The sequence below is a fragment of the Haplochromis burtoni genome, unplaced genomic scaffold (assembly GCF_018398535.1).
Source record: "Haplochromis burtoni strain Fernald_Lab_line unplaced genomic scaffold, NCSU_Asbu1 Contig_73, whole genome shotgun sequence".
Classification (NCBI taxonomy): domain Eukaryota; kingdom Metazoa; phylum Chordata; class Actinopteri; order Cichliformes; family Cichlidae; genus Haplochromis; species Haplochromis burtoni.
The window spans coordinates 1,243,220-1,267,000 of record NW_024582434.1 but is presented as its reverse complement, the minus strand read 5'-3'; the positions used below and the strand labels follow the sequence as shown (position 1 = coordinate 1,267,000).

General features: G+C 40.7%; 1 protein-coding gene across 1 annotated transcript in view; it reads right to left on the bottom strand.

Moving 5' to 3' along the window:
• The window catches only part of ankrd50 (ankyrin repeat domain 50), a 37,799-nt gene extending 15,252 nt beyond the window's left edge, over positions 1-22,547 (bottom strand). The window contains exons 1-3 of the mRNA XM_005924070.3: positions 22,273-22,547; positions 19,874-20,987; positions 3,109-3,341 (exon numbers count right to left, since the gene is read on the bottom strand). Coding sequence (XP_005924132.1) covers positions 3,109-3,341; positions 19,874-20,379 — 739 coding nt within the window. The 5' untranslated portion in view covers positions 20,380-20,987; positions 22,273-22,547. The remainder of the gene's footprint in view (positions 1-3,108; positions 3,342-19,873; positions 20,988-22,272) is intronic.
• Between the last annotated feature and the right edge of the window lie 1,234 nt (positions 22,548-23,781).

Below are 23,781 nucleotides of genomic sequence, written 5' to 3'. Positions count from 1 at the left end.
AAAAAAAAAAAAAAACATACCAAAGACGAAAATGTTTTTTAAGACTATGTTCCCCTGCTGAGTCCGCTCTGAACATGAAGTGCACACCAGATAAAATCTCACTATTGAAATTAATGATTTGGGCCAGACACAAACTGCTGCCGAAAGAAAATCAAATATAAAACTTCTTCCATCTGTGTTGTCTGTGGACACAAAGTTTTGGAAAACGCTTTAAACTAAACTGATACCAATCCACACGGGTTCCTACACAGAACCTTTTAAGTTAGAGGAAAGCGTGGGTGGGCGTGTCTTTGAAATTATGAAGTGGGCAGCCTGCATCACGGTTGGTTTGTTGAATTACATGCACGATGCCCACGAACGACTCAAAGTGAGACTCTAGTGTCCTGAATTCCTGTTTCCACTCTTATACAAACAATGACTAAGAAACAAACTGACAATGGAGAAACTAGACCCAAGGAGTGGCTGGAACTTTTGCACGGAAATAATGATCAAAATAGCTGACAATTCATTTTCTTGCAGGAGACCTACAGCGGGTTAAATAAGTACTAAATGTGTTACCAGTTTTCTAAGTTAATACAAAATGTGCTATTGAGATGAAATTCTCACCAGATGTCCCATCCAAGCCCCACAAGCAAAGAAATCAAACCATAGATGTCCATAAAATTAAGTGTAACAATGAGAAATGACACAGTATTGAACACACTTACTGAAATGTATTTAATACTTTGTACAGAAGCCTTTGGTGATGCCTCCTGTATAGAGAAATTCTTCTCATGCATTGCTCAGGGGTGATTTTGGCCCGTTCTTACACACATACCTGAAGGTTTCCTTGACCCCTTCTATGAACTTTTGTTCTTTCCATAGATTTTCAATTGGATTGAGAGCAGGTGATTGACTCGGCCATTCTAGCAGCTTTATTGTCTTTCTCTGAAACCAACACAGTTTCCTCAGCTGTGTTTGGGATCATTGTTTTGGTGAAACATCCATCCTCGTTTAGTCTTCATCCTCCTGACGGCAGCAGTTTTCTATTAGGAATGTCTCTGTATATGTTTTCTATTTATCCTTCCTTTAATTATATGAAGCGTGCCATTGTCGTATGCTGGAAAACAGCCCCACACCATGATGGTCCCACCTCCAAACTTATTTACTTTTGGGATGTTATGCAGTGCCTTTTGAGCTTCTCAGCAAACTTTAAACTTGCTCCAACATGCTTTTTCTTTAGCAACAAAGTCTTGTGTAGCGAGCGTGCATACAGGCCATGGTGGTTGACTGCATTTCTTATTGTTTTCTTTAAAACAATTGCTCCTGCTGATTCCAACTCTTTGTGTAGCTCTCCACAAGTGGTCCTTGGCTCCTGGAAAGCTCATCTGATAATTCTTTTCACTCCTCTGTCTGAAATCGTGCTGGGAGAACCTAGTCGTGGCCAGTTTATGGTGAAATGATATTCTTTCCACTCCTGGATTATGGCTCCAGCAGCGCTCACTGGAATCTTCAAGTGGTTTTGAAATTCTTCTGCAACCAATGCCATCAGTATCTGTTGCAAAAATAAGGTTGCAAGGTCTTGCAAGAGCTCACTGGTTTTACCCATCATGGGTTGTATCTTTGGTAATGAGATACCTTTTTATAGGGACTGAACCAGCTGTTATTCATTAGCATTAAGTGGCAGGATTGCTTTCTAATTACTGATAGATTTGAGCTGCTGTCATGACTTTCTAGGTCTTTTTGCACCTCCATTTCTTCATGTGTTCAACAGCTTTTCCCTGTGTCATGTCTCATTATTGCAAACAACTTAAAATATGGACAGTTATAGTTTGATTACTTTGCATGTGTGAATTGGATTGAGGGGTTACCAACATCTGGTGGAAATTTCATGTCAATAGCACCTTTAGAAATATAGTTACTAAGAAAACTGGTGACGCGTTCATGATTTACTTTACCTGCTGTATATATGGAAAGCATATTTTAAGAGTCCTGAAAACAACTTTGAGCGTGACCTCTTAATTCTAATTACACTGTTGCATTTAATTTGGAATATATACAGGAATACTATTTGTATTATCTAAAATGATAAGAGGCAAGCAACATAATCCACTGAAGACAAGCCAGAACATGAACAGACTGCCAAGCAAATTAATTTGCTGCTGGGGCTAGATATTAAAGAAGGATGCTTGTTACCTGTCCTATTAATTTTATAGGATTTTAGGCGCACATTATATTGTTACCATGCATTTCTGTACATACTATGCACAGAGACCTAATCGCGATCATACCCAATCCAATATAAAATCAATAGAAATATCAGCACTACAAATAGAACTGCTTTTGGAGAATTCGATAATACAAACATAGGCATTTCATAATTTATGCAGGAACAAAAGGAAGAACGCATGTAGCTTGTTCATCCCCAAACCTGACTGCAAGCACCTCCTGAGGAGGGAGCAGCACAACTATTCAGACTGCTGGGATGTTGTGTAACAGTAAAAAAAGGTAAAGTGAGGGCACTAGAAGCTCCCACATTCAATGGCTTTGGAAAGGTAGACGGGGGACACGCAGCAATGCGAGTCTGCAGAGGCAACTTCCTCCCACACAGTTAGGTTTTTGATTAATGTTATGCCAGCTCATCGCCACAGAGTAGGCTGCTGGCCTGACAAGGAGATAATAGCAGTGGGTATGGTACAGTGTCACAAGACAAGGAAAAGCTGCATCTCTTACAGAAGTCTGCAGTGGTGACTAATCCCTTCAGGCATGTCATAATGTTAGAAAGCATTCGAAGCAGTGACAAAAAAAAAAAAGAATGATGCTGCAGGCTTTGTTTGTAACTGCTGTATTTTTTTTTGTCAAAATGCGTACTATTAAATCTGAAAAATGGTTGCCATCAAGCGGAACAAGCATACAGCAGTACTGACAATTGCAAGTACTTTCTCATACATCAAACTGTCTCTTTTCAACAGCTCAGCTCAGTTGTAATAATGGTATCATAGTGATTTTGACAATGATGTATTGATTTTTAAAAAACTACATGTAACACCCTAAAGCTTTTGGAAAATTGCCTCTACACTTGGAGAACAGTTATCTTAACTGAGCAACGAGAAAAGTTGAACCATTTACCTGTGAATAGTTTGGTAATGGATTTGTTCTGTCGTCGTGCGGAGCAGATGAGCAGCAGCCAAGGAGGCAGAAACTCATGGTGACTGGCCAGGAGCTCTGCAATGGTCCTGGGAGAACCTGGGGAGGACCTCTGTTCCCCCTCACCCAGCTGACTGCCTTCATCAATGGAGTCCACAAGCAGGAAGAGTGCCTGCTGAGGAGGCTTCACACTCAAGAGAGGCAGGAGTACACACCTGATAAAAAAGGATGAGACATGGAAGGAGAAAGAAAAAAAAAAAAAACTGTTACAATGTTTTCATCTTTTGATTTTGTTCAATTGATGACATAAAATCATCTTCTTTCAGGGGTTGCCACTGCAGACTCTGGTCTCTAGCATACTCATCTGCATGTTCCCTTTCACTACTTCCATGAATCTTCTAATTTTCTGCTTCTTCTCCTGCCTAGCAGCTTCATATCAAACAGCCTTGGTACTCTACATATGTCCAAACCATGTTAAGCTTGCGTCTTTACCAGCTCCACCTGTGGTGTCCCTCCAATGTACACTAATGTAATGTTGTTGGCCACTCCCAGTAAAAATCTTAAAATCTTCAGTTCTGCCACCTCCAGTTCGGCCTCCTGTCTTTTTGTAGCATGTATTTAAAGCCATGTACCTCCACTCTTTGCATCTACCCTGTTACAACTGTCTCCCTCTCATTCATACACACATATTCTGTCTTGCCTCCACTGGCTTTCATTCCACTTCTCACTAGAGCATACCTCCAACACTCCAGACCATCTTCCACCTGCTCCCTACTCTGACTGCAGATCAGGGTCCTCTACAAACATCCTAATCCATGTAGACTCTGTGCTGACATCATCTGTCAACCTATCTTGACATAAAGAGTAAAAAAAACCAACCAACCAAAAAAAAAAAAAAAAACCTACCTAAACCTTGATAGGTCAGTGCATTGTCACTTTTATTTTTTTATGTTGGTTTAGCTAGCTAAATTCTATATTCACTCTTATTTACCCAGAAAGTGATACATGTTTTTATTTCCCCTTATAATGAGCTCAGATATTCATGCTTATGAAATAAAAACTGTTAGCAATAGTAATATACATTCTACTGACATTCTCTGCACAACAAGTGCTTCGCTTCAAGATGAATACAAACAGTTGGTCTAATACAGTGAAACAGTGGCTTTACAAGGACACAAGAGTCACAACACAACCAATTTCAGTTAAACTGTTTAAATAGGGAGAGCAAAGGTGTTTAAGTACATCTCCATCCAGCTCAAATTGGATCCATTAACAGGCCTGCTACCGATGATCTGCGCTCAAAGAGAGATTTACAGATGATACAATCACTATAATTCGTCCGCCTACCACTCCCCCCCCCAGCGAAAAAACTTTGCCCGACAACTAGATTTTCAGCTTTGAGATTATGCCAAAGATGCGGAAGGAGAAAAGTGTTTTGCAACTTTAACCACAACCAAACATGGATATTTTCTTCAAGTCGAATCTCAACTGATCTCCCAATAACATTAAAATTGATGCCTGAACATTAACATCCATTAAAAAACAAACTGTAGCATTCAGTAAGAAAGCAAATGTGTATTTTAAGCATATGCCACATTAACCGTTTATGAAAGTCCAAATGTAAGTGAGGCATGATTCTGCTTCAAGGCTAATATGCAGATCACACGTAAATGTACACTGAACTAATTTTTGTTCGCAGGACTTCTGTTCCACTGTGACTGCAACTAGTTTGAATCCCCCATAAGATGTCTGCCTGGGGAAAATGTCATCTCCTAATACTCACAAAATTGCTTCCAGCTCAGCTGGCTGTGATAAAGGATCTGAGGATTTCATATTAGTGACATTTTACTCTGGGTCTAGGTTAATTAAACATTTAAAGGAGGTTGAACAAATCGATTACTCAACATAAAAACTTGACTCAAGAGTAGACGTGGCTGCGGGGCATTTGAGGATCTTTTAGGGTAGCTGCCGCGCAGATAAAAAATCAGTCACCTTCCGGATGATGGGATGGTCTCTTTAACTACCACTCTTCTTTAATGGAACTGACATTGCTTGTAAGCGTTATCGTAAAACACCAAGACTCAGTTTTAACAAGATGTTTTTTTGGATGTTCAACAGCCTGTTACTAACCCTGCGGCTGCAAAGACATTCCCTTTTTGAGGTTCTACCATTCAAGACCTAAATTTTACTTCAATTTATTGTCCGTAATGAACATGAGCGCAGGAAAAGCCATGTTATTTGGGATGCAATTTCAGTCTAAAATACAAAAGATGCCACTTCTACAATTAATTCTTCTTGAATACTAAAAGAACTTTGACTAAAAAAAATCCTCAAAACTCTGATAGAATAAAAGAAAAACTTTTATGTTATACAGAAATCTGACAATATGGGACTCGTATAACACCCTAACTTCTAGTATTCAGGAAATTAAAAGCAAATCCAATCTCTATTCTATTGTTGTTTTGATAGCCTAAGGCAATCTCTTCAAAATATGTTCTTTTTTCTAAACAGACATAACCTCCAAATTACTGATGTTATAATTGGAAAAGTAGCAATCAATCATAATTAAAAAGCTGGAATTAAAAGTTTGTTCTCTTTTAATTGGTCATTTCAGTACCAGATGAAATCCGTCCAAAGTCCGCAATCAATAGTTATACATGTTTCTGTGAAGCTTCAACTTTTGTTGAAGACTTTACAGAGAAATCTGAACTCTCAACAGCAAAAAACAAACAAACAAAAGAAAAAAAAAAACGAAAAAAAAAACAGAGTTATGGTTTTATAACCTTCACACTCCAGTGTGATGCTGCTCAGCCTTTGAGAAACACAGTCAATCACTCCTTCTTATGGTCGCAGCCCGCACAGAACCTGCAGTGCCATCTGGGAGCCCTGCCAAAAGGAATGTCCATCCACAGGGGTGACTGTGTGTGTCAGTGTGTGAATAGTCATGTTTGAGGCCATGTTGCCTACTGAGACAATCAAATCCACAGCGACAGCAAGCGGTCGAAACAAAGAGCCATTCTTCTCTCACTATTCAGCTACTTTCGGGCTGTCAAAGAGTCAAAAGACAAGGACTGCAGACAAAGGAAACTTAGCGGGATGTGGGACATGGAGAGAAAATGAGCTCAGGAAAAGCTGATTTAGTTTGCCAGACAAACCTGCAGCATACCTGGACCAGAAAACCAAAAGTATTTAAGCTTCACATGGTGGTCTCTGACTTTTTTACCAACCTTTTAGTTCTTGTTCAAATCCTTAACATATGCCCAACCCAATGCCAATTGCCATTTAAGTCTAGAGCAAAAAGGAAAAGAAAAAGTAGAAGAGGGGGATGTGAAATGCACCTAACGCAGTCACCATCTGTCATTTTGTATTCGCGACCGCGGCAGCAGTCACTCCCACCACAATGGTCAAAGCGAAGCTTCCAGTGAAACGTTCAGTGAAGACGTCTGGGGCGACAAGGCAGCGCTGGGCGCCGAGCCAGTGCCTTGTAAATTTACGCAGCTCATTTTAGAGAGCTAGCCGATACCCACACACTGTATGCACACCAAAACTATGATTAGAAAACAGCAAAAATAAGATCCATGCATGGCCTTGACACTGCTCTGTTAATTGAAGAATAACCAGCAGGTGAGTTTAGCTCTTAGTTTCAGACAGATCACAACATGGAGAGATACCAACAAATCTTTCTTCCATAATGGCTTAAAAAGACACAAAAGTTGAAGTGAGGCCTTTGCTTTTAAAAAACAAAGCAAAAAAACCCTCTCTCTCTTCATTTAGTATTGAGTCAATTTGGAGGAAGCCTGCTCAGCATCTTTGCAAAGTCAAGACTATTTAATACCACAGAGCTCAATGACATCAGCTGACTCATACACCGGCTCATCCAAACTGAAAGGGACGACTATCTTGCAGATCGTTTGCTCACAGTTTCCTTTGCAATTCGTACATTATGAATTATATTACTGCAATCATCCCGTCGAAAGTAATCACACTGACAAGAACAATAAGAGTGACTGGTGCGGTGGGCAAAATGTTCTGAACAAAGAGGCTCACACACTTTAACTGTATTCTTCCCATTATGTTGGGATCGACCATATGGTCTTGTTTCCTGCTCAATCTGTTATCATCCAACTCCAGTTTCATCTGATTGGACATAAATTGCAATTCTATGGGTTTATTACAGACTTGGGGAAAACATTTATGCACTGAAAAAAGCTGGACTTTTAAGCTTTAACAAAAACAAAAAAACGTGGTCTGATCCAGAGTGGTTACACAGGAGCAGAACAGCACTTATGTAAGCTTTGGACTGGCATATTTACATTAATTTGAGTTCAGTTATTAGACAGATAATCCTCTGAGGATGTCAACCTTGCAGCAGAAAATTAGTTGCTTTTCAAAAATACTGAAATGGGCATGATAATCATTTGTTCAAAATGACTGAGCGGAGAATTAGGTGATGTTAAAAAAAAAATCCCTATTAAACTCAAACAACTGTATTTTGTTGGAGTGGAATATGAGCTTAAAACATGTCATGACATTTTTCTGATTAACGGCACCATTTTATTAACATAAAGCTACTCTGCACACACGTTCTCTATGTGAGCTTGTAAGTAGTAAGTACGGCCCATGATTCAATAGCTTGCAGAACCTCGTTTCGCATCAATAACTTATTCTCCTCATTTTCTGAATGACTTATCAGTCTCTTATGTCGTGGTGGATGAATTCTCTTCATTTCAACATTACTTCTGTCCGTTGAGGTTCACAGGCATTTAATCATAGTTCTTTTTAGCTATGTGACAGTTCATGATCAACTCCGCAAAAAAGCCCATCACCAATTTCGCTGCCCCTCAGCCACCTTGCTTGACAGGTGGTATGATAAGTTTAAGCCAATAATGATGACATGAGGTAGCCTTTGTCAGTTGCAGTTGCCAACAACCGAGATGACAGTAAGCGTTTGGTTTTTGCCAAAGTGGTGCTTTGCCTTAAATTCAGACATCTCCACTTTGGTCTCATCTCTCCAAAGGACACAGCGGTCTATTAGTTTGTTCAGATCCAGGTTGGCAAGCCTTAAAATGTGCTGCTATGCTGTTTTTTGAGAAAAGAGGCCTTCGCTTGACAACCTTTACAAGCAAGCCATCCTTGTTGACTAAATTTCTAATTGTGCCGTGATGAACTTTTAATATGCCAATTGAGGCCTGTAGTCTGTGAGACCCAATGCTTTTGGGGTTTACCTAAAGTTTGGACTGCATAGTCCAACCTTTAGATAAATCTGTTGGGGACATCCCCTCTTGGGAAGATTGTGGCATTGTGTTAAGACACATCTGAACTCTCCTGACCTGTAAATGGCACAATATCACACACGCTGATGATCAAGTAATCAAGTCCATTTGATTATCAGCACATGGCTACTACTTACTGATTCTATAGGAATTAAGAGAGTAAGGCTATATTTAGTTTTCACAAGACTCTGCAGGACTGTATGTTGTTTCCTGGACAGGGCTGAATTATAATAGATTTATAATTTCGATTAAAAAAATTATGACAATTTATTATTTATCCCACCACTTTGTTCCTGACTTGGGTATTTAAATTACTTCTTGATGGATTGCTATTCCAGGTCCCCAAAGGACACAGTCTGTTGACTTCAGTGATCCCTTCACTTTTACTCCAACACCACTTTGAGGTTGACATTTCCCATTTGGAGTAAAAAGCCAACTAAGATGGCTGCTATTAACTTCGGTGATCCTTTGACTTTTCAAATAATGTCATCGTGAACCACATTAGCACACCCACACAAACATTTTGCTTAAAACGCACCACTCTGTTCATGTCTAGCCTGACAAAGCCACCAGTATGTTGTACTAAGTGCACCAGTATGGTACATTTAGTGCTGCCTAATCAGCAAAAAGACATTCGAGTTGTCTCTTAGAAAAAACAGTAAACGTGTAATCTAAATAGAGATACCCAACTGTAAAGCCTCTAAGATTGTGTTTACATCCTGTAAATATATTAAACAGATTTCTTACAAAATATCAATGTGTTCAGGACTAATTTATCTAAAATAGAAAAAAAATACCACATCAAATAACAGAAACTGAAATTTTACACTCATCAGCCACAGCAAATAAACCACTGTCAAGAAAAGCAAACAACCTTATCGCCTCACAATCCAGTATTCAGCTAGAAAACCTTGGCATTCATGTGAATTCACTCATCCCAACAAATTCTTAGTGAGCATTCAATTTCCAGTGTTACTTTCAGAAGGAAAAAGGTGAGAGTTCAACAGCCTTTCAGAAGAGAGACATTATTTTTGTCAGGTGGAGGAATGGGCTAACTGTGGAAGTGTGACCTTGTCTAAATTTAAGGGTAACTAGCATCTTAACTGAAAACCCCAATCCACAAAGGCTCCAACCATCACAACTAAAAGGGATCAACTTCTGACAAATATTTCCATCCACAACCAGACAGACATATGACTACTGCCAGAACTGCAGGTAGACCTGGGGCTGGGTGACCAAATAATTTAAGTATCAGTTCTGCTTTGAATGATTATGGAAGTGGGGAATAATGCGAAAATTATTACTGTCTTGCATTAAATTTTGCTATGAAGCACTTGCAGCAAATCAAGCGCACACCTTTCCTTTACAGCAGAGAAATTCAAACCCACACTAAACTCACTTGCTGCTTAGAGCAGCTTCAGCCAGGATGACGGAAAGCCTTCGGTCAACAAGACGCATCTACAGCACGTAAATCTCTCAAAGTTTCACAGTTAAAGCTGTAGGTGGGTTATTGGTTCCTTAGTGTCTCCAAACTGTTCAGGGTCTCTTACCCAATCCAACTTTCAGATGTCTGCACCAGCTCTCTAATATTCACCCACTGGCTGCTGAGCATGTCTCAAGCAGGCATCTGAGTCCACTGCCTCCTGGGGCTCTCTCTTCGCCTCATCTGCCCCCGCAGACATTCCCAGGTGGAAGCAGACTGCCAACGACCGGCGGCTGCCCTTGCGAGGCAGACTTTAGAGTCAAAACAAAGCCTAGTTAGGGCCCAACTCCTCTTCTTGATGAACTTGTGTCCACCACCACCCTTTACATCTTAATTTATTAATTTTTCAATTGAATTATATATTTTTTAAAAGATTCCCTATAAAAAAAAGGTTTTTTTTAAAGGCAGTTTATGGACAACCATAAAACAATAACAGAAAAAGTATGACAAAATATATGCGTATCATTTTTGACAGCTTAATGACAACTCTAAGACTGTAGCTGATCTGGTGTATTTCTTCTTTTATTTAGAGTAATTTGAGATAGCATTATTTTTTGAACATTGTATAGTGTTCACCACATTTGCAATAGGTGGGGGTTTATGTCAGGCTATAATGTGGGCATACAGCATGAAAAGCTGCACCTACTTGTGCCATTGGTAGAAAAATGAATTACTATATTGACGTCTTAAGATACTTAAGGATTTGGGAAAAGGGCTCCGACATCTCAGCCATGCTCGACTTCAGGCCACGCTTTAGCCTGTGGCATCAAAACAGGTGTATAAACCTTGAAGGCAGATTATCTGACATAACACAAAAGTAACAAAACAAAAATCATTTTAGAAAAGCCCTGTAAGTATTTGAAAAGTGTTCTCTTCAGCGGTTCTTTAAACCTGCTGGACAATGCAAGAATCTGATCTCTTCTTAATGGATTTGCACGATCAATTCTGCGCTGAATCCCTGAGCAGACAAATGCCTCCTGCTTGACCGAGAAATGGTGTGTTGGAGACTGCTTGGTCAGGGGGAAGTGAGAAGCATATGAAAAGAGATCCAAGTTGCTTTCATGCAAAAACGGCTACAGCTTTCAAAGGCAAGTCCGAAAAGAATCTTCTTAATAGACCATTGCTAAAGTGATAAAGATTAGATTAACTAAAATGTGAGTCTTATGACTTTTATTTTTTTATTTGAAAGCATCTCACGAGACTGATCACACACAATGACTACACTGTGTTCACTGTGTGAGAGTATTATAGTCAACTTATTACCCAAAGTAATTCCAATTGTAGTTGTTCAAAATGGACCAATTTCTTGGTAAATTATAATAAAAAGGTATCTCCTCATTCAACGTTATGCATCTATATAATGATGCTCTTTAATGATTTGACAAAGTGTAAACACACTTCTTTCATTGCCACCATGCATACCTCCTCATACCATAACTATTCCAAATCCCCCCGAGCTCTTCCCAACCCAGACGAGGTGTGCATTCCTGGCCAGCTATCCAATACCGTCAAAGGAATCTGAAATTTTATCCTTTTTGGGCCCCCCTCCCCTCCCTCTTGTCCTCATCCAGTACTCTGCTGTGCTCCTGCTCTCCTCACACACAGATGTACACAGACCCACAGCTGGGTCCATGCAGCTTAAGCACACAAATACACACAATGGGAAGGATTTCAGCACTGACAGGTAAACCTTCAAGCAGAGGTTTTACCTGGATTCACAGATTTCTGGTAACAAAGGGCAGCAGAGCGATGCTGAAGCTTTCTGCTTTCTAAAAATAATATCAATATTCGATTAAAGCCCCCGAGAAGTGCTCCAATGAGCAAAATTTGTTTTTGGTCCTTAGTTGTTTTGATGGGTTGAAAGTGGGTGTCCATCAAGGTCATCGTAAGCTAAGGAGCTTGGAAAGACAAGCATCTGGAGTTCTTTAAGTTTCTTGAATACACTCCAATAGAATAGAATAATCCTTTAATTGTCCCACAAGGGGAAATTTGGTTGTAACAGCAGCCAAAAAGACACATATACAAACAAACAGTACACAGGACACAGAACAGAAACATACACAATTTTTCTTACATATTTACATTAAGGACAATGGTTACTATATACAGAGAGTACTGTACAGTTATTAAATTAAATAAAAATAACTACAGATAAGAGGCAAACCAGGTAGGGCTGAACGATTATGGAAAATAATCTAATTGCGATTTTTTGCCCCAATATTGCGATTGCGATGCGATATGCGATTATTTTTTAAGGTCTTTGTCTTCTGTATTATTAAACAAAGACAAGCAATACATCATATAGTATGGCCAATACTATATTACATTAATTTTAAACTGTTCTTTCCTGGAAGACAGACCTCTGTTATGATGACATGAGGTGATGCATGAATTGATGACTGACATTTTTATTTAACTTCTTCAATCACAACAGTATATTTGAACATACACAATAGTTTATTTTTAGCTTACAAACATCTGAGCATAAAGTGCTGACAAGGAACCCTGGTGTAAACATTAAAATGAAAGTCAGTACAATGTGCGATTGCAGAAATATACATAAAAAAAATCAGTGGCTTTACCACACTCAGTTTTTCGACATCTGTGAACTACTAGACAGTCATTCAATTAAAAAATAATATTAAATAAATAAAACTAATAAATAAAAAATACACACATCTTACTGATCTCTGCAGTCAGTAACATTACACATAAAGTGCAAACATAATAGCAATTGTATAAACACACACACAAACACGCCTTTAAAATTTAAAGGCGTGAAATTGGACGGTCTAGTTCTGATTAGCGTCACCGCTGTCTCGGTGGAGTTTAATAAACTCGGCCGTCTGCTTCTTGCTATCTAAAATATAACCAGACACTGGTGTAAATTCTCGACTGTCTCATACTTCTGTTTAATACAGTTTTCTGTTTGACGTTTAGTCAGCTGTGTAAAAACCAAGGAGGAACCCACCCGGGGGATTAATAAAGTTTTATTTTATCTAATCTAATAACTTTAATCTCAGCCAAACCGATTTACTCACGAACAAACAAAACACGAAAAAAGCCCAACAATAACATTTTTAGGTTGTCTAAGTGACTTATATATTACGTTTAACCCGAGCAGCGAAACTCCGCGGTGATCTGAAAATGATGTGCCGGGAGTTGTGCCGTTCTCGGCCGCATCAGTAACCCTCGAGCTCCCGGCTAGCTGTCGAGCTAGCCGGGGTAGCAGACGCCTCTGAAAACGTCGAAGCACTTTTGCAAATATGGGATATCTTGATAAACCGAGCAGATATTTGATGTTTACACAACTACTTTCTCGCCTGAAAATATGTTAAAAGTTTATTTTGTGACCCAGAAAGATTAGTATGAGTAATTTTAAAACTTAGTAGCGGCCGCCATTGCTGGAAACTGGAGTTTGGCTGGGCCGCGCTATGAATTCTGGGATATGGTAGTAATTTGGACAGCCTTCGGCGCGTCGCTGTGACTAATCGGTCTACAAATGCGGCCTCAGGAGGATGCAGCCCATGAATTTGGACATGTCCAGAGTATAATCGCAGCCTTTGCGGTTAGAAAATTGCACTTGATCATGTCGCGATATTATCGCAAATGCGATATATCGTTCAGCCCTAAAACCAGGTTGTAGTGCAAATCGGTTAATTAACTTATTGCAGTTCAGCACAGATGTAAACATCTATGTTTGTTGGGAGCAGTTCTGATTGTACAGTCTGACAGCTGCAGGGAGGAAGGACCTGCGGAAACGCTCCTTCATGCATCGAGGATGCAGCAGTCTGTCACTGAAGGAGCTCTGCAGTTCAGCAACATTTACATGCATGGGGTGGGAGACTCTGTCCATCAGAGATGTTATTTTGGCCAGAGTCCTTCTGTCTCCCACCACCTGCACTGGGTCCAGGGTGCACCCCAGAACAGAGCTGGCCTTCCTGATGAGTTTATCCAACCTCTTCCTCTCAGCTGCCGATAACCCACTGCTCCAACATACAACACTGTAAAAAAATGACAGATGCCACCACAGAGTCATAGAAGGTCTTTAAAAGTGCTCCCTGTACTCCAAATGACCTGAGCCGCCTCAGCAGGTGGAGTCTGCTCTGACCCTTCCTGTAAAGAGCATCAGTGTTGTGGCTCCAGTCCAGTTTATTATTCAGGTGAACACCCAGGTACCTATAAGAGTCCACTATCTCAATGTCCACTCCCTGGATGTTCACCAGTGCCAGTGTGGTGGGTCTGCGTCTCCAGAGGTCCACCACCAACTCCTTGGTTTTCCCGGCGTTGATCAGCAGGTGGTTCTGCTGACACCAGTCAACAAAGTCCAGAGTCCACTGTCTGTACTCTGAGTCATCCTCACCTGTGATGAGGCAGACTATGGCAGAGTCGTCAGAGAACTTCTGTAGGTGGCAGCATGGGGAGTTGATGGAGAAGTGTGCAGTGTAGAGGGTGAAGAGGAACAGTGCCAGCACAGTTCCCTGTGGGGCCCCAGTACTGCAGACCAGCATGTCAGAGACACAGCCCTGTGTCCTCACATACTGTGGACGTTCTGTGAGGTAGTCCAGTATCCACTGGGACATGTGGTGGTCCCACATGTGGTAGGGCTTAAAAACTGGGACTCTCCACCAACTGCTCTTAGAACTGAAGAAGCTTCTCGGATGAGAGGTGAAACATCTTCAAGGAGACTTAAAGAAGTCCAGACACTTTTCTTCCAAGCTCCTTAGAATTCAAGTGGGTGGAACTCTGCTGGAAAAAGGTGATCTCATATTCATCTCTACCAATCAGGGTTCTGCAGCAAAATGCGATGACAGTTGTGGGATTGTTTGCTTAGGTTTCCAGACCATTATCAATCAAACGGGTTTAAAACACACCCACACAATCCGGATGAGCCACAGAAGACTTGTCCAGTTTGTTTTTAACCCTTTTCTTTAAACCATTCAAACACTAGAAAGTCTTAGAAGTTTGCTTGTATTTAATTTGAAAGTTTCAAATTGTAACTGACTCATCAAGTTTTCATCAAGTTTTCAGGGGCTTTAACCATTTAAGTAATATGTCAGGCAAACATTCAGCAAGTCTAGCTTTGAAAAAAGCTAGGATTTGCTGCTTTCCTCTGTTCCAAGCCCTAATAAATTAGGGACTTTTATTTAGACTGTGAGATCATATGGAGATTTAATCTTGGGTTCTACAAACATGATTTACATTTTCCACAATTATCCAATATTCTGTAGACTAAATGAACAATCAGAAAGGAGCTCCACTTCATGAATGAGTATAAACTTGCAGCAATGCTGACTGTGAGTGTGTGAGGGTAACAATTACATGAATCAGTTTTGTATATCCACATGCAGCATGTAGGCAGACATATCCACAAACAAATAAGCTCTAACAAAAAGTACACACATAGCCGGTGGTGTGGAGACAGACGTTGGCATTAGATTGCTGAGTCATCGGTGCAGCCACACCAGTGCTGCCATTTCTCCTCATCTGCTCTACTGGAGCTGATGCGTCACACTGGGAGTCTTTTTTTGGTTTCTAAAATGTGGGCCTAATCTGCAGCGAGTTTTCCACAGCCGTGCACCACATGAAAGCCAGCGAGCTGCTTTCATTTAAGGTCCCTTAACCCCAATAAGCACGGCCGCCCAACGTGAAACAGTCAAAAAGTCAACACAAAGAGAAAAAAACACCGCAGAGCTCCCGCTTGGTTAGTTTTACTTCAGACTCGGGCAGCCAATATGGGTGAGGTCACAGTTTTACGTTAATTTTATATTATTTAAAGCTTTCTCTTGTTTAGGTAACAATCAGATCAGAGGCCTTCGCAAACGTCACTACATTTATCTCTCTGGCATAATCGGTCACATGTCAAGATGCTTAAAAAGGAAATCCCATTGTTGCAATACTGTCTAGAAAAATGACTAGGGAAAAAAAAAAAAAGGTTTAACAATATTCATGATCTCACCGGAGGCAAGAACAGCTGATCTAATCTTTCTTTAGCTTTGACTGATGTGACTATTTTTCCAGAGTATCAACAGTTGTTTGGAACAAAGCAACAAGCAAAATCTTTTACAAAGAACCGTCTGATGAAGCTGCCAGAAAATCAACATTTCTAACCATCTTTTAGGAAAATCTCAAAACTGCATCATCAATTTCTTCCACAGACAATTCTTCAGGGAATAAAACATTGCCAAGAAAGTTCAAATCTTTTTCACCAGTTAAAGCCACAGTCATTCATCATTTCTGAAGTCTGTGCCCTTTCTATAAAAATAGAAACTCATCCAGCTGCAATTCAAACTTAACTCCTGCTTACTGGAGAATAGCCTTACAACAGATCCACATATAAGTCACACCTACACTAAAAGCCTGCTTTGTCCCATCAAGGGGGGAAAAAAAACAAAAACAAAGCAACTGTTGCCTGTCATTTGACCAACGCGACTGAGTTAATTCCACCTCTTCGAAGTCAGCTCTTTTGTCCTGAAGGGAGAAAGTTACGCATGTTGGATGACAGGAGGCTGACTGGTTGTTTAAAAATCACAAACTGATTCAAACGGGAGGACTCCAGTCAAAACATGGCAGTGGCCTTTGATACCGCTAAGACACAGACTACAGTAGAAGCGATAAAGACAGAGGAATGTGCTTTGGCTTTGTCTGGAAGTCGAATCTTTGATGATACACTGCAACTCAAGTGTCAAAGCCTTTAGATAGCTCTGACGGCAAGCAGTGAATGTACCAAAGTTTATTTTATGAAGTTTATTGTCTGAACAAGACACACGCTGGCACTGGCAGACTTGAAGCACACAAAGGGCAAATTAAAAGGTGAAACTGCCTTTTGATGCAGGCATGAATTAAAAAAGACTTTATAGAAAGTCTGGCTAAAAGAACTAAAGTCATGATCACAATCTAATAAAGGATTTTTTTGTTGATGTTACGATTAAGGCCACAGATTTTTCTTTTTTTACTGACCTTCGGGTTATTTCCTTTCTATTATTTTAGGCCAAAAAAACTCAGAAAAAGCATTTCAGATGTTTTTGTCTATCCAACATACAAAAAATTTAAAAAAAAAAAAAAAACAGGATGTGAGAAACTTGAAAGCATAAATCCCCATGTAGATTTCTGAATTATTGCTTTTCTGTGCCTCTTTCCTTTATTGCCTCCACTGCTCTCTGTTTCACCACTTGCTCCTTTGCAAACTTTACAGAGCAGTTAACAGACAGGTTAAGATGGAAATTCATCCGATTGAGCAAATTGGACTTAAGAGCGGGGGAAACAAGGAAAACCTCCATCGACTGCTCTTTTCCGTCATCGTCGAATCACCGTTTGCTGTTGAATCGGTAAAGTTACAAACAACTGCAAAGAAATGAACAAAACTTGTTGTGTGCCAGCGTGAAATGCCTCCAAAGTCCTGACCTTTCGTCATTAGCACTCTCCGTGCTCCACACGCAGGTTTATGGATGCACTGCTGACATCTGATCTAGTAAACATGAACTAACATCAAAACTGAACTGATCTGTCCTTTAGCAGAGATACTGGACTGACAGATAAGTATCCAATCAATGAATCAGTAGATAATCAGGTAAATTTTAAGAACTTACTTTAATTCTGTTTATTCACTTGATTGCCATTTATTGTTAATTTAATCATCATGTCCACAGGACATCTTAAAATGCAAGATTGTTCTAGTGATACTTAAAAATTAGCTCTACTTTGAAGATATCCTTCATTTAAATAGTACATTTGGTTCTTATTATTAAAGTCACTGCTCATGCTACATCTGTTTGTAACCTGTCAGCAATAAAACACAGAAATTAAGGATTACAACATGGGGGAAACCTTCAGGTTCATAAAAATGTGCAGGGATTTATTAAAATGTCCAAATTTTGGTTAGTTGTGGTATCGGAGTAGAAGTAAGTGGACGTAAACCCATGTAAACCCATTGTATTAACACAGTGCTGGTGATTACTACCAAAACTGACTTGTTTGTCTTTGACTAGGCCAAAGAATTTTGCAGGGCCTCTTGCACTCACTCACTAGGTAATGTTTAAAATCACAGCTGAAAGGCAGGGGAGGAGGGGGAGGGGGTCAACAGCTCCTCAAAAAAAAACACGTGTTAAACAAGACCCTTAACTAAATGAAACTTGTGGGACTTTTATTGCAATAAATGTGAACCCAAAGGTAGTTGAATCCAAACAAGACGTGAATCCCTGTGTAAACATTAGTCCTAATGTAAATTACTACTCATAGAATAACACTGTTCCACGTCCTTCTTTGTTTTGTACTTTTCTAAATGCCACTGCCAGATGCAATCTTGACTTCTTGAATCCAGATAGTATCTCGATCAGCAGGGGATCTGTTCAGATTTTTGTGTACAACAGCGCCTGGGATGCTTTTACACCTGAGATGGCGATAAGGCATTTACTCAACTGTTTATGTGGCTGACGAACACAACAGGCAGAGATAATGGGCCTTGTGTCTTTGTTGTCTGCAGATTTAAAGCCTGAGGTCTCGAGTGTTACAGAATATTTGCTTAACGAGGCTGGGTTCAGTGAAGTGTCCGCAAAAGGCCCTCAACATTCAGAGTGACACAGAGCAGAGCTGAAGTGAAAAATCTGTCCCTGTTGGGTTCAGTCTATTTTTCAATGTTTCTATGATAACCTGTGTTTTACCTCAGAGGGGCAAACTGAAGTCTGAATCATTGGTGGAAGCCTTGTGATTACAAGACGATGACAAGACAAGCATTCCCTTAGGAATGAGTGGGTTTAAAAAAAAAAGAAAAAAAAGAAAAGTGGGTTAGGTTGACTGGTGAGTAATTGAAAAATGATTTACCTTAGTGAACATCTGACCTACTTTTCTTCCTGTGTGTGATGCTGAGATGGTACAATAAGCATCACCAGATGGCCAGATGAGAAACGTGAGTGTGTGTGTACAGTGCTGCATTCCAGCCTGTGTTGCATAGACGGCCTGACCTATACTGTGTAGACAAGTCGTGCAAGTAACGCACGCACGCAGCTCCATTTAAAGCCCCCGTCTGCAATAACAGTCCATCTTGATCGTATTACATGTCCGGGCAGGGTGCTCGAATCCCACAAGCCTACTGTACTTCAGCCTTACATGTGCACTTCATCATCTTGCACAGTGTTGGACTGACCCAGGTGAACCTAACAATCACAGTTCAGTTCACCCAGGTCAGTGAGTCAGTGGTACTTCAAAGCTTCTTTCTCATGAGTCTCTCACCTCGTGAGCTAAGCTACAACTTAAAAATATCTGACCTTTCCTGAATCCGAAGCCAAGCAGGGACAGTCCCACCCAGCATGTCGCACGGGGGGGACAGACAAAACCATGACAAGAAATAACTGGAGAGGCTACTGGGGCGGAGCTATGTCATGAGTGTGTGCAGGGAAAAAAAAATAAACGGGGGGAGGTGCATCAGGGTCAGGAGGTGGAGAGGGTAGGTTTGGGGGGGGATGGGCTGACTGCACTTTACATTTCTAGTCAAACCAAATTCCTAGATTTCCGTTACTACCTGAAACACCGTTTTTTTACCATTTCTTTTTTTTTTTTAAACTTAAAGTTGCAAGAAGATATGAAGAAACACTTAATAGGCGGATTTATATTTTCCAAAAAGGAATCATAATTCAGGTAATTTTGTGCAGTGCTGCAATAGGTAGCTGTTTCAGTAAGATATACAACTGCATCAGTTTATTTTTTTTAATGAATCAACAGGAAAAAACTGATAGAGACTGAAAAACAGGATGGTGGTGTACATGTCTAATCATCCAGTATTTAACAATGAGATAAAAGCTGACAAAAACAGATAATAGTCACATTGGGCAAGCTGCAAAATTTGCTTTTATTATCAATGTTGACTAATTGATTAAGCAAAGAATGAGGTCCTGTCGACATGGATTAGTTATCCGTCTCACTGTAAAGAGGTGCTAATCTGTGAAATCATCTGCTTGCAGTCATACTTTAACTGTGTGAGTGTGTGTGTCTTTACCTCTTGAAAGCCTCTGTGGGGTTCCTCTCGCACTCTCCAGGCTGCAAAGTGTTCTGCACAGCCGGATCGCGCACCTTTTCCTCATATCCTGGCAGTAGCCCGCTGCGGCAAATCTGAGCCACCAGACCTCGGATGAAACCGCCGACGCACAGCGTGTCCGAGTCATCTGCCCGGCAGAAGTGGAAAGCCAGGCTTTGCTGGTGTAGACCGCGGTGGGTTCCCTGGGCTGATGTGGGCCATAACAGCTCTGTACACAGTGCAGTTTTCCCACTCCCTGGCCCTCCCACCAGCAACACACCCCAGGAGCTACCCGACTTTGCAGATCCTGCTGTGAGGGTGCCAGGGTTGGACGCACTACCACCAGGTGCCAACGGGGGCTGTTTACTGGGAGTGCTGATTACTCCACTGAGGTTGTTGGTTTTCTCCTGGAGGCAATGCTGAATCTTATGGAATACCCACTCCCGGCAGTAAAAGCGCTTCCCTTTCAGCAAACTGGTTTGGGCCATTTTGATCTAGTGCTGCTGTTCCACCTATTCCTCCTCTTCAGGTTCCCTTCATTACGCCCCTTCACATTTTCATCTCCAACAAAGGCTGGCTTTAAATTCGAACATCCATTTTGTCAGGTGCAAAAGAAGGATGCACTTTAGCTGTCCTTGGTTTTAAGAAGCAGCGAGAGTGAAGGCAAGCTGGGTGAAAAGTAGAGAAAAAAGCCGAGTCGCTGTGGATGGCAGGAAAAGCAACTGAGCTATGAAGCGTTAGAGAAAATGTAGGTCAAACTGAAAAAAGGAAGTTTAAAATTGAGGTTTAAACCATAGATTTTCCACCAACTTTTTCCATAGCTTCCCCACTGGTTGAACTAAGTGCTCCTTGTTATTATGAATGTGTTGCCTTAGCATGGCGCTGGGCATGGCAGGGCACTCGGCTCTTGAGTGCATCCACTGGCAAACTCAAGCCACCGCTGCTTGATAGAATTAGCCATGGAAGTTACTGATATATTTCCACTGATGCATTTCAGATGCCACCGACCAAAAGGGTGTTTCCATTACATTAACATGGAATAGACTGCCAGTGCTGAATGACTTTCTCCAATAACACACTAAGCCTGCCTCCTTCCCTGGAAAACAGAAACAAAATGAGAAGACACAAATTAAAAAAAAATCATCAATATGTCCTAATTAGTCAAGTAAGCAGTTGATGAGACATAGTTTACTCTCCTAGAAGCAGACAGTGGAAAACACAAGTGCGTAATTTATTTACACATCTACTGCCCTAAAGAGTCTCCATATAAGCTGAAGCAGTTTGACACCATTTATCATCATGCACAGTACTTTTACAGATATTTTCCAGCCTACAAAGAAGAGTGAACTCTATTTAGTGAGCTACAAGAGGTTGGCAAGCTGGTTTTTCGGTGCTTTCATCCTCCACATCCCACATCACTGCCTGCCTGCCCTGCAACTAAATTCTTGGCAGGGGTTCGTCCAGTTTCTCTAGTCTATCCACTGATCCCCTCTTCCTTCCTATGTGGCTTTAAATCCCAAACAGTCCACATCCGTCCTGAACTGTGAGGGGGAATAAAGTCCAAGTAACAGGACCCCCTTTCCTGCACGTACAAAGGTCGTTAACATGGGCGTAAATGTAACATAACCGCTTTTTTCTAAGGTTTTGCAGCAATGATTAAACTTTAGAGGGCAAAAAGGCCCATTGAAGCTCTCACCGAGAAGATTCTGGCACTTTGGTGGTCAGCTGCACTTTAACCATCTTCCTATTTAGTTGTTCATCATCGCTGTTGTTTCTATACTGGACCAAATGCAAATATTCCCCAGTCTCCCCAGCCAAGAAATCACACGCTTACACACACCCAGAGGCTTACACGCACACGTGCGCGCGCACACACGTAGTCTTGCTGGTTACTTTGTAACACTGCCAAATAACAAGGGTTTACACGGGCTGCTATGCATTTCCACATTTCTGTTTTTCTAAGGCGCTCCCCGCCGTCAACACAAAGCCTTCCAAATAAGTGTTCAATACATCAAACCTTAGCTGTCTTAAGACGGAAGGCGACCAAAAAAACAAACAAAAAATACATCCATCAGAGAAAACGACATAAATTCACTTCAGCTGACTGGAAAGGAAGCGCAAGTCTTTTGTATAGCAGACAAACCTCACCCATTTCTAATGGGATACAATTTACACCTATGGGGGCTTTTAAAAAATGACTAGACCGGCGAACAACTGCATTTATTAAGAAGGAAAAAATCATATAAAGGCTAACTGAAGACGGTCATGTTCCTACAGCCCACCAGAACTGTTCCTTCAACTTCAATTGAGCCAATTGTGGAGCGTTTCTCTGTCTTCGCTAGTTTTAAATGTCTCACAGTCCCAAACGGTTTTCCTCTCACCTCTTTCCGATTCCTCTCGCTGTTTTAGGGGGGGTAAAGGGGATTGCCGTGTCCGTAGTCTACACCCTTTCTGTCCAAACCAAAGGCTCCGAATAAACCACACGACCGTTGCTCCCGGCGTAATTCAAAGCCCAATTTTGTGCATTTGAGCAACGTTCACGTCTTTCTTTGAATCGCTCCTTTCTGTCGGTGTCGGCTCCTCCTGCTGCCCCTACACAGCTCCACAGTGAGCAGACTGACTCTCCGCCTCCTAACACTCTACATTTCTCCCCACTGCATGCAGAACACACGCTAATGAGTGGCGCAAAGCTTTTTGGGATTTGTAGTTTTCAACCTTTGGTCGCTCTTCATTGTGTACAAACAGGTGGTTCAATATAAAAGCGGAATAACAACTGCAGATGAATTATTTTCTCATGGAACAGTTATTTCGCTTTAAAGCCAGGGTGTCAAACATGTGGCCCGGGGGCCAAAACGAACGGTACAAACCGGTCCAATAATGTCATTACAAAGACTGGTTCTGCTCATATCCAATCCAGTTTTTCAATATAATGTACTTCCTGTTGTGGAGATGCTAATTATACTAGACAGGTATGAACACTTTCATTTTATGACAGGTGAGCACACCTGTCAGGTTAAGATCCCAATGTTTTTCTTTGATTTATAGTTTATATTAGAGCTGGGCGATATGAGATTTTTTCATATCACGATATGTTTTTTTCATTTCAGGCGATAACGATATCTATCACGATATAAGCCAAATAACTATATTTGTAAGATTTAAATGTGCCGTTGCTCACAAGTAAAATGTGAAATAATCAGCAGCTTGTTTTTATTTAAATATTTATTTCCCATAATAAGTTCAACAGGGTAGATGTACTTAAGGAACATGAGACTTTTTCAGATAAATAAAGGCAAATATTGCAAACTACACAAAAGGCAGCCGCTAAAGCGTTTAAGTTTCAAAATAGAACAAACGAAACAGACTAAATTGTCAATTCCACTTAGAAACAAAATATTAATTCTAAAAATAAATCTTAGTTTGTTTTACAGAAGAACAGACAAAACTGACTAACTTTTGTCAATATCAAATAAACTGAGAACTAAAAGGAAATTCTCAATCTCTCCTTGTTGTATAGCTGAGCTTTTCAAACAGTTTTAACAGTTACTTTAGTCTGACAAAAGCCGAATGACGAATTAGCGCTTCCAGTCAGAGACTGAGGCTACGTCCACACGTACACGGGTATTTTTGAAAACGGAGATTTTCCGTTTTCGTTTTAAAAAATAATCCCGTCCACACATAAAGGCAGAAATGAAGGAAAACGCTGCTATGAACATGCCAAAGCAGCAGGTGGCGCTAGATTCCTAACCGTGCAGAAATGTTGGCCAATCAGAAGTCTAGAAGCCTCGGTGGGAAAAAGTAAACAAAGCTGGGGCATAGAAGCAGAACCGAGTCGTATGTGTGGAGGACAGTAACTGTGTGTATATGTAAGCATTTAAACACTGCAGAGA